Raw genomic sequence first — 12,982 nt, 5'->3', positions numbered from 1 at the left:
GTCAGCAAGCTCTTTTCACAGAGTAGGGAGACAAAACAAATCCTTTTCCTGCTGAAGACCAAGGACAACTTTCAGGCCCAACAGCACAAACAATGGTGAGCTGAAGGGAGGAACAAGAAGGATGGGACCTCACAACCTGAAGCTGTAATTGGACAATTAAACCTCAATATGCAAATGGACCAAAACTTATAAAAGTGTGAGGCCTCCTGACCGGTCGTCCATTTTGTGACCATTTTGGGTCCACCTTGGGTGCAGCCCTGGCCAGGCTCTTGTCCTGCCCAAGGTGTACCCTGAAGGCCTTTTAATAAATATCTACTTTATTCTCTAGCTCTGTCCAGTGTCTACTTCAGGTCAGCCTTCCCAAGGCATCACCACCAGTGAGACAGAGCCACTCAGCATTTGGTTTATTCAGAAGTCCAATAAAACACCATTAAACCAGAAGCAAAGCTGCTCCATAGCAAGATATCACTGTGACACTGTGAACTGACTTCGCTAGGGATATTGGAATTTTATAAAAACAAATTACACAAGGTGCACACAAACCCACACATTTTGCTTCCACTGATAGAATGCTGCAATGCTTAAAGAAGGGTCAAACTTAGCCTAAACCACTTGAAAACAAGTAGTCAATAATAACTCCGACTAACTGCAGCACGATAAAGTCCTTTTGGCACAAAACACTCTAAGAATCAACTCAACGAATCTTTAAAGGCAGCTGCACTATTTTGGTGGAGTGAAAACAACAGCAAAGAATGTGCTTCAATACCTTAAGAAGATTACTGATCCATCTGGTAAAGATGGCTTTCTCAAGGGAAAACTGACCCTTAAAAGCTGAGCTACATGAGTAGTCTCACATTTCCTTTCTGCATTTCTTTAGTATGGTAACAATACAACCAATTTTTTCGATACTGACTCCCCACATGTCTTGCCCACCTCCAAGGAACTTGTTTAAACAAATAATGAAAAGCCAGCAAAAAAGTTATGAAAAATGCAATAGTAGGGAGAAATATTTTGACATCTAGGCAAACTGAAGGGCCAATTGCTCAGAGCAGCTAAGCATGAAGCAGTGCAATTCCAAAGGAACAAGGCAGTGGAGTGGACTGGAACAATCAGCATTCCCTGCCACAGCTCACAGTGTCTGAAGAGCTCTGAGCTCACCAGCTCTCACTCAGCAGTCAAGGCAAAGCCACATTAATTGGAAACAACCCTCAACAAGTCATTGCACTCGGATATTTTCAGTTGTCCACCAAATCCCTTGGTGCCCAAGCACATGTAACCAGGAGGAAATTGCGAAAGTCTGATTTTCTCAGCCATAGCTGGAGATGGCAGCTGAAACAAATCCTGGCTACCTCAGCTTGTATTAATGAAGCCCTAAACAAGCCCAAAGAAGAAGCATTTCCCATTGAAGTGCACCCTAAGTATTTCAAAATAATTTCATAATCTGTAAGACAACTAAATATTGTACACAGCAGAACACCTGACCATACGGACTTGATAAGGAAGAACCTGCAGACTAAAGAGATTAGTAAAAGCAACTACTCCTAGAGCCAGTGCATTCATCTAGAAAACCTACAAAGTGTCTTCATTGTGAAAAGAGGTTAAGAGTACAGTCCATTTATGTTTTATTAAAAATTCTTACCTTTAATTTTCTAACAGCATCTCTTACAACTTCTGTGCCTTTGGGCTGCTCCACTTCTGTACTGCCTAGAAACTAAAAAGATTGTAATTTGTGAGCAGTAGGTTATGCATTTAAAGGCCCAATCAACTTAAGTAATCTTATTTTCCAAATTTTCAAACGGCATTTTGGAAAGGCAACTGTTTCAGTAGTTGATAAATTAAAAACCATCACACAGCTATTTCTAATCAAGAAAATAACAAGAATTTGATTCCATACTAATATTAGCACTATCGAAATTGACTTTAAAAAAAACATCCCATACAAATCTGTAAATTAGAGTTTCAAGTACCTTTTCCCACAGGGAAATTACCACTTTGGTAATAACTCTTTTTTAGAAAATAATGAAAATATGCATACATATACAAGACAAAGATGGAAGATCCTTCCCATGAATCAACATGAGCCCATCGTTTGGACTATGTCACTAAAACATTCACACAACATGTAAGATACATTAAAAGAACTGATTTTCCTCTCAGAGCTGCTCGGTGTAGTAACTTCATAGATGTACGGGAACAAGGCTCCAGTTTATGTAAAAACAAGAGTCATATTCAAGTAGCTCCTGTTACAGTTCATATTTTTACCAACTAAGGTCTTAATGAAAACCAAACACGTGTCTTTTCATATATAAAGCATAATATTGCAAAGGGACCTTATTTCTTTATTTGTACACTGAAAAGTTTTTATTTTCTGTACAGTCACACTTGCCTTCTACTGCACTGTTACAAAAGGTATCATAATCCTGTCTGAAACCCATCTATGTAATACACTAATTGATTTTCTATTGCCCAGTTTTCACACTGAAGTTCATTTAAGTGACACCATGTACATGTATATGCTACAATAAACCTAGGAAAAAAAAAAAACACACCTCCCTTTTTCTCCAAAGTGCAATTTTCTGCGTACCATGACACACAGAGGCACGTACAATTTTTAAGTCCTAGCCATTTTGAAGGGAATTTAAATTTGCCAAGATACAGACAATTTAAACAGGATAACTCTGAAGTTTTTAGTTCTAGTAAACCTTCCAAACATGTTTAGTGTAGTCAGTGCACTCAAGGTACACCTGCAAAGAAACCGTGCAGCTCCACCAATAATGAAGCCTCGTAAGGCATTTGCTACTGACTCTGAAATATGACATTCCACCTTGAAAACAAGTGTGTAAATCAAAACACCACACAGGTCTGCTGTCAATATTCTCTACTATTACCATTCTCCAGCCAGGAGACCAAGGGTTTGGAATAGCAGAGCAGAAGGCTCTGCTATTGATTGGATGTCTTTCATGCAACTAAAGTCTCCAATGGCTTTAGACCAAGGGGGTGATCTTGCCTGGAAAAGTGATAGCTGCACAAAATGCACGTAAAGAGGGAAGAATGATTCTTGGACATGATAAATACTGTACGTGGCGAAGAGAGAAAGGGAAAGATGAGTAAATATATGTGAGTAAAAAAAAAAAAACAAACCAACCCAGAGCAGTAGGTAAGATCAGATGAGAGTCTAAGAAGAAGGTTGAAACACCAACATTACCAGAAATCCGCACACAAGCATACTTAAATCCACCACACCTGGCAGAACACCAGAGGCAGAGTATGATTGCTGTAAGTTTGTGAGCAGCACGAGGTACATGGAACACAGAGCAGGAATCCTGCAGAAACACAAGGAACAAGAGCTGCAGGTGTGGACAAGGCTCAATGAGCAGAGCACAGGTCGCTGCTGCCCACGGAGAAGCTGCCAGCTGAGCCAGATGCTTCATCCATGGCTGTTTCCTAATCCTCGTGCTGCTTTCAAACTGGCACTACCAGTATCGGGGTCAGCAGCCCAGGACTTCTCAATACAGATTTTGGGCCAGGCCTTGGGTGGAACTGGGTCACGCACACAGAGATGTCTCAGGTTATGCTGCCTCACCTGCAGCTGCTTCTGCAGAAGGGCACAGGGCTGCCCTACATTTTTTGTTTACTTACATCCATCCAGATGACCAAGCCCTGATAAAGCTAAGAAAGAAACAGTCATTTCCCCATAACTCTCCTTCCAGCTCTCTCCTCTGCTTCACAGTCCAAGAAAGATGAAGGTATCTTTGCTGTATTCAGTAAATCCCAGCAGCAGCCTAATCCTTCCACAAACAGTACCTTCCACAAATACAGTTTTCCCAGAGGCTTGAACCTTGTGCTAATTCACATTACTGCCTCAAAAAATGTAAGCCTCAAACTGAGCTTCTGCCACAGGGAATCTGTTAAACGTCACTGAATTTTTAAAGCTTATAGCAATGTTCCCCAAACCAGAAATGACCATTTATGATCATGGAGGGGAGGGAGAAGTAGACTTCTAAACAGAAAGATAAACTGCTGAAAGCACTTTAAAAGACTGACAAAACCTGAAGAAAAACTCTTTGTGTTTGCTCAGTTAGTTATGAAAGAAATTAACAACCAAGACTATGAGAATATAGAAACACCATGAACATTTTATCAGCATTTATGGAACATAACCCACCAGAATTCCGTAAGTCATTCACTTTCTTCCAGATGAATGTTGGTTTTGCCATTAAGCATCACCACTGAAATTTTTATTGCTCTCAGCAGTTTTGAGCTGGATGTGGAATTCAAGCATGTGCAAAACAAACTATTAAGCATAGGAAAAGATAGTAAGGCACATTTAATCCAGATATACAAAGATTTGTAGCTTAAGTGCTAATACCAAGAAAAATTACAAGGCTATACTATAGATTGTACTGTTTGTATCTATTTCCAACTCTTTTAATTGCACTTGTACTTTTTTTTTTTAATTCAGGTGTGTTCAAATTGCTTACATATTTCATGCTTGACCTCTTTTCTTAATTTCTTGGTAGGGGTAATAAAAGGAAAACTAGCAATTAAGGGGAGATATTCTGAATATTTGTATGAACTGGACCGTTCTGTTTGGGGAAAAATATAGACAGAATTTCAGACCAAGACAGGTCTGTAAAAGAAGAATGACTGCGCAATAAAGGCGTAACAAACAGTAACGTTTTAATGGGAGGCTTTTTATTGCTTGCTTTTTCATCTGCCCTGTACCTTGTCCATCTCATCTATCATCATTTTGTATTTAATATTAGGTACCAATTACTGTGGTATGACTCATGATAGTTAAGCTAAGCAAACAGATCTATTTGCAAAGCTCTGGCTTCAGCTGCCAAGGTCACCGTGCCATTTGTACAGTCCCTGGCACAGCAGACACGCTGCCACTGGGGTTTCCAGGGGAGCCACTAACAACTAACTCACTGCCCTCATGGAATGGGAAGGTGGCCATTTCATCACGGTCTTTTCAGCAGATTTTTCCCACCAAATCTCACACAAACACAGAGAACAAATATTTGTTATATCAGGAAATTGGTCCAGCTGTGGCATGAATAATAGAATTATCCAGCAGGGAAGAGTTTCTGCAACAAAAATTTCAAAGCAAAAGGGGTAAACGTGAAACCTCTCTTTTCAAGCCCAGGCTCCTTTAGGGAGCAGTACTGATCCAGAGTTTTAGGTGGGAACTTGGCAAGTCAGTGTTTGTTTTCAGCATTTGAAGTTCCCTTCTGCAACTCGACTCATACAGAACAATCAGCATATGAGATCCAAGTGGTTCCTGAGAGTCGAGCTAACACAACTCCTACTCCTCACTGCAGGAGAGGGAAACAGACAATAACAGTTTCCCTTTAGATCATTCACTATTAATCCTAAAGGCAAACTAATAAATGCATTAAACGCTTAAGTGTTCTTTACATAAGTAATGTGTTCAAATACATAATACAGCTGAAAGATGTTTACATATGACTGCTACATCTATTTACTGTCTGCAACTAGCAAAAAGATTGTTCTTGAGGTTGGTGTACTCCATGCATAATATGCCTATTCAAACAGACACGATACATAATTTAGGCGTGCCACTAGACTCAAATATTTATGTGTTGTTTAGTATTAAGAACAAGTTCATCAGGATCATACTGAATTTTCACTGGATGCTTGAAAAAGTTGGAAGAAGATTAATATTAATATACATTTAATATTTTGTATAACAAAGCAAGCTAAAGCCATTTTCTTTAGCACACATTCTTCACTGCAGTCTGCCATTCTTCCAAATACACTCCCTACAAAACTGATGAGGAGTTATTTTCCTAATATATTACTAATTTTCAATTCACTTGCAGCTGTCTGCAATCAGAAATGACTCCTATGAGGCCAACAGATCCTATCAGTCAGAACCATTTAAGTGTTCCTTTAATGTAAAGTGATGTTTGCCATGTAGAAAGTGAGCTGCTGGCCAGCCACATACAAGACAAACACCTCAGACGAAACTGTTTCTAATCTAATGTTAGCAGACAACCAGATGTGTTCGCTCCACATGCAAAGATTTGCAAGATAATGCAGCTGCAAAGAATTAACAGACACCATTTCAACATACTAAATCAACAGAGGTTTTATCACTGACAGGAACTGAGAGAAAATTCAGCCCTGTGATGGACAAGAGGGCTGTCTTATACAACAAGCTGTCAGACTTTGTGAGGAATATCTTTGTTAGAATGCAGGTGACATCTCCCTAAGCATTAACATGAACAAGACTTTTTTTTGGTCCAGTTCCATTGTGAAATTATTAAAATTGCTTTTTGAGTTGTATTTTGGCTGGAGAAACTATTAAAATAAAAGGTAAATAGTCTTTTACTTTGCTGGCTTAATTCAAAGTCAATTCAAATGTAAGACAACTTCAGGCATCCAGAATCCCTTACGTTTCTGACAAGTCTGCTGCCGTTCTGATGTGCCCAACAGGTCTTAGTATGGCCAGGTGAACTGTCAAGGTTAGCAGTGGACCTTTTCTCCTTGACATTAGCAGGAAACTCTCCAGTAATTCTTCTCCTAGCAGCTTAGATTTTGACCCTCAACATTTTATTGATATTACATGCAAACCAAATCCAGGTGCTTTTCTTCAAAGCTTAGGGGGGAAAATAACCTCTATCCATGGTTAGGAAGTTAGCTACACCAGACCAAAAAAAACCCAAAAACCCAACTTGACTATTGATTAAGAAATAGTTTTTAGAAGAATAGGCGCGCTTCTGAATATTTAATGTAGACTTCCACTGTTCCAGTAGAGAGCAGTGTAGGATATTTTAAAATCAAAACATCTGTTTTCCCTTGTCATCACATTTCAATCTTAAAAAAAAACCCAACAAACAAACCCCAGTCTTTTACAGTGCCACATTTCTTTTTTACTCAGAAATTTCTGAACATTAAAGGCTCTCTTTTATGCAGACTTAAATGCAATTATATGAAAACAGTACTTCCCAAACTCATACAATAAAGAAAGGGAAAAAAAAAAAAACCAATGCAAAATTACTGGATACCTGCTGCCAGCTTTTGACAAATTAGCTCCTTCTACCTCCTCAGTTCTACAGGGATGCTGATTTACTGATGAAAGGAAGACAAATGTATCCCCACTGTGAGAACAACAGCGTATAAAACAAGGATGAAAGAGACGCAGGACCAGTTGTGAACAAATGTCTAAGCTGGTAACCACTCCACAAGGCAGAGCTTTTGCTCAGCTTTGCACACGTGAGCCTTCTCCATCACTCAGACAGCAGGACAACAGGGACCATAAAACAAACAACACTTTGTGTTTTGGGTTCCTTCTCTTTCCCCACCCCACAGTCCTGCTCCTCACCTGCACCAGCTTCCTCGGTCTTTGCCAGAGCACATAAATGTTTGGATTTTTGCCCTTTGGAGACTACTTTCCTAGTGCCACCTTAAAAACAACTTCCAGGCATGATTGCCACTCAAATGAGAGCAGAAATCCAACTCACTACACCGGAGTGTGAGGCAGAAAAGTGGCACAGACATCAGCACATGGCCTGAATATCCCTTGCTTGTCTGACATCTAATGTTCTGCACAAATGGTGGCCCTGACACAGGAAAGAAATTCAAGGTACTTTTTGAGGGAGTGTTCAAGTAGTAGTGGCAAAGAAGAAAAATGAATGCACAACTAAAAATATTTAAAAAAACTCCCAAAAGGTTATCTTATGGAAATCAAATACTACCTGGAATTTAATCCATAAATAGAAAATATTTACAGTAATTAGGATATAAAGAAAGAAAAACCTATTTAGAAAGTTACTGAAATATTTGGGGAGAAGAAAGAGAGCGTTACAGAAAGGATCATATAACAATTAGGTTCAAAAAGCCCCACTGGCTTAATTTGTACTTTCTTCTATTCTCTACAAGTGCAGTAATTAAGAGCTCTCCACCATCAAATGTACAAGCAGTCATTTCAGTCTTACAGTCTGTATCTATTAATCAGTAATAAGGAACATTATTTGATAACTAAAGCTCAACCTATCTTTGAACAGCTGGCAGACAGAGACAACAGGCATTTCCCCGGAGTAGTGCACCTCACCTGGATGTTGCTCCTGCCCAAATGTCTGGAAACAGGAATCCCCAGAAATAGGCTGGCAAAGATACCTGAGAAACTGAGGACATGTGCCAGCCCTAATCCTGCTTTCTAACCCATGTTCACATACGGTAAGAAGAGAAATTATTGAGCCACTGACTGGAAGAAATCTGACATGAGGGCCAAGTCAGCTGAATGCAGCCTGGTGTAACCCTAAAGGCCAAAAAATGGAATAACTGCTCAAGGTCACATTCCTCCTCAAGTCCCACTGCATCCAGAAGGGGAAATGGCACTCAAAAAGAAAAATACAATAGGAATATATGTTTGTATTACCAAAACCAGCTTGTTTGTAAGCAGAACTTCAGAAGACTTTTCGACACACTTGGTAAATGACCAAAACTTAAATCTTCTCCAGTATGGTCACATACGAAGGGGGCTATGAACAAGGATAAAATGAAAAATCAAATCAGATTGCATCACAACTATCAAAGCTGTGCTCTGCATTAGACCATCTAATTCTAAAGATAAAATAATGCCAATACAGCTAGGACCAAGGCAAGGGAGGTAAGAGCAGTCTGGAATACAGAAAGCCGGTAGAAAAGGTAACACATGAATCTTGTCAAGACTGTCACTACAGAAAACACCAGGTGCACAAGAGAAAGCAGCCAGCATTTCTTCAGTCCATCAATCTCCCCAGCACTCCAGAAGCACATCTCAAACTGAACCATGCCCTGAAGGGCTGTCAGACTGGACCGGAGGATTAGGGAGGCACTGGGGGTGGTGCACACAGACCTCCCACTGCACACACACCACCACCAGGCACCTATAGATACCCTGACCACAGACACAGGGTGAGAGCAGCACAACCACGGCAGGCTGACTCCCACCTCGGGCACCGACCAGGAGAGAACGTTTCCCTGGCCCTGCTCCACACACTTGTTAGCTGGAGCTGACTGTTCACTGCAGCTCTGAGTGAGGAGAGGCAGGAGCAGAAGGGTAATAGAGACACATCTTAGGGATAGTTCAGCTTGGAGCAAAAAAGGCCAGCAAGCTCTAGTCACTTTCAGAAAATTCTTTAAAAACTGTGATATAAGGGAAAAGGGCTTAGAAAGGGAACACTGCCAGTACACAAACAGCAGTGATGCTAACACTAGTAGTATATCATGCTGAAGGCCTGTTTTCCTTTTAATCCCAGGTGCTCTTCCCATAGCTGATAAATAAAACCAAAGATAACATATGGCATGTAATAAACAAGGGCAGGAGAAAATGGCAGCGAGAGCAAATTCATCACTGGAAAACATAATTTCTCATCATGTATTCCCTGCCTGTGACTGGGTCACACAGGTTCTTTTGACAGCATTCTTTCCTCACGAGTGTTGCAATGTGCTCTAGCCTTCACATGCAAGAATCCTGTGCTCAGAGGCTGGACAAAATGAAGGAGTAAATTAAAGAATGACATATTTCCAAAATGTACCTACTGTGCTTCAATTTGGACATACCCTGTGTTAGCAGTTTTGGCTTCTTACACACGTGATTTTTTTTTTATTATTTTTTTGTAGGAGAAACTGTCAGATCCTTTTACTGCAGCAGGAGATGTCTGTGAGTAACCCGAAGGCACAATCCTCAAGTTATTACAGCTCTTTTACTTCAATCCGCACACTATAGACATTTACACCAAACAAGCATCAAAACCACTGTCTTCTGCTCCTCTGCCACTACTCATCAACTCTGCAGAGCATCCTGCAGCACAGCTGGAGTTTAAGCTGAAAGTTTAAGGATAACTACCAGGAGAAAACCCATCAAATGAGCATAGTATTGACTAATGTGATCTACCTTGACCCTACATGTGGCCTGAATTGCTTCTGACATGTAGAAAATGACCGAGCTATCCAGCCACAGATGCTCAGTGATATCCTTGCCAGCTCTGCCAACCCTCTGTTGCTACTCTCATATTATTTTGGATTCCATTTAGTTTGTGAACTCCAGGAATTAAGAACTGGCAGCTCTAAACTGACTGGTCAGTCTTAAAATACAGCACATCTTTAGTTCTGTAAGAATTTTCATTGCTGAACCAATATTAAGTAGAACCATTCTGTATCAAGATAGGACAAACAGACCTAATTATCAAACCCATCACTTCCTTTAGAAAGGATATTCGAATGTGAAAAGCCTCACTGATACTCACTGAGGACACATCACAGTGCTTGAATGCCTCAATTCAGAAAATTTATATTCCTAACTGGATTGTTTCCAGTAAAAAAAAAAAAAAAAATGCATTTACCTTCACTGATGAAAGCCACCTAAAAATAATTCATCAAATTTTCAGCTTCAGAAGTAAATAATAACAGAGGGGACAGATTTTTCAGCTTTATAAGCTCATAATTTGACTTAGCTCTGCACCACAGCAACTTGATTTAACTCAATCATTTCTTCATGAAGATTGTAAAGTCAAAGTAGGCCCTTAATTTTTCATTAGGTCCTAGATATTTTGAAATATATTAATGTAACAAATTAGATACCATTTGCTGCTTTTTTTCATTTTGTTTCCATGAACAAGGTGCCAATGCAGTGATTTACCTTAAGCATAAGACCCCAAAATTGCAACAACTCCTACATTCTTTGTACAGATGTGAAAGGTAGCGTTAGAAACTTAAGAACACAGAGACCATTTCACTTCCCCCTTAACCTCTGCAGGTGTCAGCCAGCAACGCTGGCCATGCAGCGGGGACTTCACTGCACTGCTGTATGAGAAAACCTTTAATTGTTACTGCTTGGGAAAAGCCACTACTCTACCCCGAGCTGAGGTTAAAGAACATCTTCTTCAGCACTCCCAAATGGAAAGGAGAGATTTCCTTATCCACTAGCCCCACAAAAAAGCACACACCTCTCCAGTAAAATACTACAATTAAAGGAACAGCAAGGTGAATATCCCTAGGGCTGGTATTCTCACAGCAACTTGAACACCCAGCACAAGCCATCCAAAGCTGCTGTCCTGGTTTGACAATTTGGCCCTGCTGGATTAACATCCTGGTTTTCACAACCCCACTGATCCTTTGAATGCCGCACCTACTGGTTGGCTCTGTATTAGCATCCTGAAACTATCTCTTTATTTTTTTACAAAATATAGCACACTGAAGCTTTAACTCCGTTTGGCTCCATAAAGTCCTTCTGATGTTTTTTCTTGTTACAAATATCAGGCTTATCTCCCCCCAAAAAAAGAGTGGAAACTGAGCTGAGACAAAAAGCCCTTATGAAGAACCAAGCTATGCTGTCAAGTATTTGATAACAAAAGCTATCTTAATTCAGAAAACTGACAAAACCACTCTGCTCTACCAATAAGGTGAAGCTTTCTAAAACTGGGAGGATTTTGGTGCACTCAGAACTTTTGGGGTGCAGCTCTGAGGCAGGGGAGCAAACAGGCCATGACGCCACTGAGAGCAGCTGCTCCTTCCAGGAGATGTTTCCCAGATGAGTTCATTGTTAGGAAGGGCTCTGAGCACACGCTTCAGATTCTTTCTGTAATAACAAACACGTACAAGACCAGCCAGGAGTTTCCATGTGCCAGTTCAAGGTGGGATTGTGCAATTCTGAGCATTCAGCTTTTAGCAAGTGAAGCTGGACACAAAATTCTTACAGCCTTCCTCTGCTCAATGTAAATAAATTCTACAAGTCTTGGAAGGAATTTTGATGGATTTATATACATGTATATATAGAATATATACGTTAATAAAAACAAATTAAAAAGCAGCTAAGTTATTCTTTTGTAGCAGAAAACACTAACAATACTTCATAAAAGCAGAGATTAAATTGCACAGACATTTCCCGTTTTGTGGTTAAAGTTTATTTTGATCTAATTTCTACCTCCCTTGTCCTTGACTAACATAATACTGAACTTGTACTATCACACTTTTGCCATGGCAACATGCAATGACACTACAAACACAGAAACAGAAATTCCCTGTGGAACAAAAAACAGAAGTCACAGTTAGGAACAAAATCCACATTCCAACACAAATAGCCTCAGTAATAGGAACAAATAACTATTGTCCCTGACTCCCAGTTTATTAAAGACCTTTTCCAGTTTAATGTGAAATAAGAAATGGCTTATTTTAAGGACACTGCATTGCTTCGGAATCAGGACTTTTAATACTGCGAGGCTTTCTGCACCATAATTAGAATAAATGACTCCTGATTTAATGCTTGATTCAGAGAATCGATGTGCTGTCAAACAGAGGACAAGCAGCACACCAGAAAAGAGCTATTCTGAAGAAAGAGCCATGAATGTGTGCAGCTAATGCTTTAGCAACTTGGAAATATAAATTTTGGTAGGCTTTTCAAGGAACCCACATTTTGAACAGAGTCTCAATTTCTTTTTTTTCAACCATCATTACCAGAGAAGATCATCTGCTCTTTAAAATCTAGTATCAGAACTACTTTGTGTGTAGTAAATAATTTATACATACATTCCGTGGGCAAATAATAGACACCACAGGCCAAACACAGATGCTGAGGAGCATTAAAGGATGGAAACATGAAGTGTGGGGTTTTTTTCCATTGATTGGTTGTTTCTTTTCCTAAACTGTAGATTTCCTATACTGAGAACCACTTAATTTATAAAGAAAGAATGAGCCTAATGTTTTATGAGTAATGTAACTTCAGTGGAAAAATATGTTGAGTCAATATGCAAAGTGTAATCCACAATCACATGGATAATCTACGTGAATATGCTAAATTAAATGCTATATTCACAGAAATTAATATCAGCATTCTGATAAAAGTGATCAAGAAAATGTCTGTGTTCAACTAAAAAGCAAATTTTTTTCTTTGCTCCTAGAAACTACTTCCCAATCTCCATTTACTTCTTTAAACCTGTTGGTAATTGGTACATACGACACATACAGATGTCTT

The 12,982-nt window shown here is 39.6% G+C and overlaps 1 protein-coding gene across 14 annotated transcripts in view; it reads right to left on the bottom strand.

Annotated features, from left to right (window-relative positions):
* GULP1 (GULP PTB domain containing engulfment adaptor 1) overlaps nucleotides 1-12,982 on the bottom strand; it is a 151,463-nt gene that overhangs the window by 40,518 nt on the left and 97,963 nt on the right. For all 14 annotated transcript variants that reach the window (XM_066189540.1, XM_066189541.1, XM_066189543.1 and 11 more), the window contains one exon: nucleotides 1,640-1,711. In XM_066189540.1, the coding sequence (XP_066045637.1) occupies nucleotides 1,640-1,711 (72 nt within the window). The remainder of the gene's footprint in view (nucleotides 1-1,639; nucleotides 1,712-12,982) is intronic.

This window comes from Chamaea fasciata, unplaced genomic scaffold (assembly GCF_029207755.1).
Source record: "Chamaea fasciata isolate MVZ Bird 193981 ecotype frontalis unplaced genomic scaffold, bChaFas1.0.hap1 SCAF_8, whole genome shotgun sequence".
NCBI lineage: Eukaryota > Metazoa > Chordata > Aves > Passeriformes > Sylviidae > Chamaea > Chamaea fasciata.
This window is presented reverse-complemented; position numbering and strand designations above follow the sequence as displayed.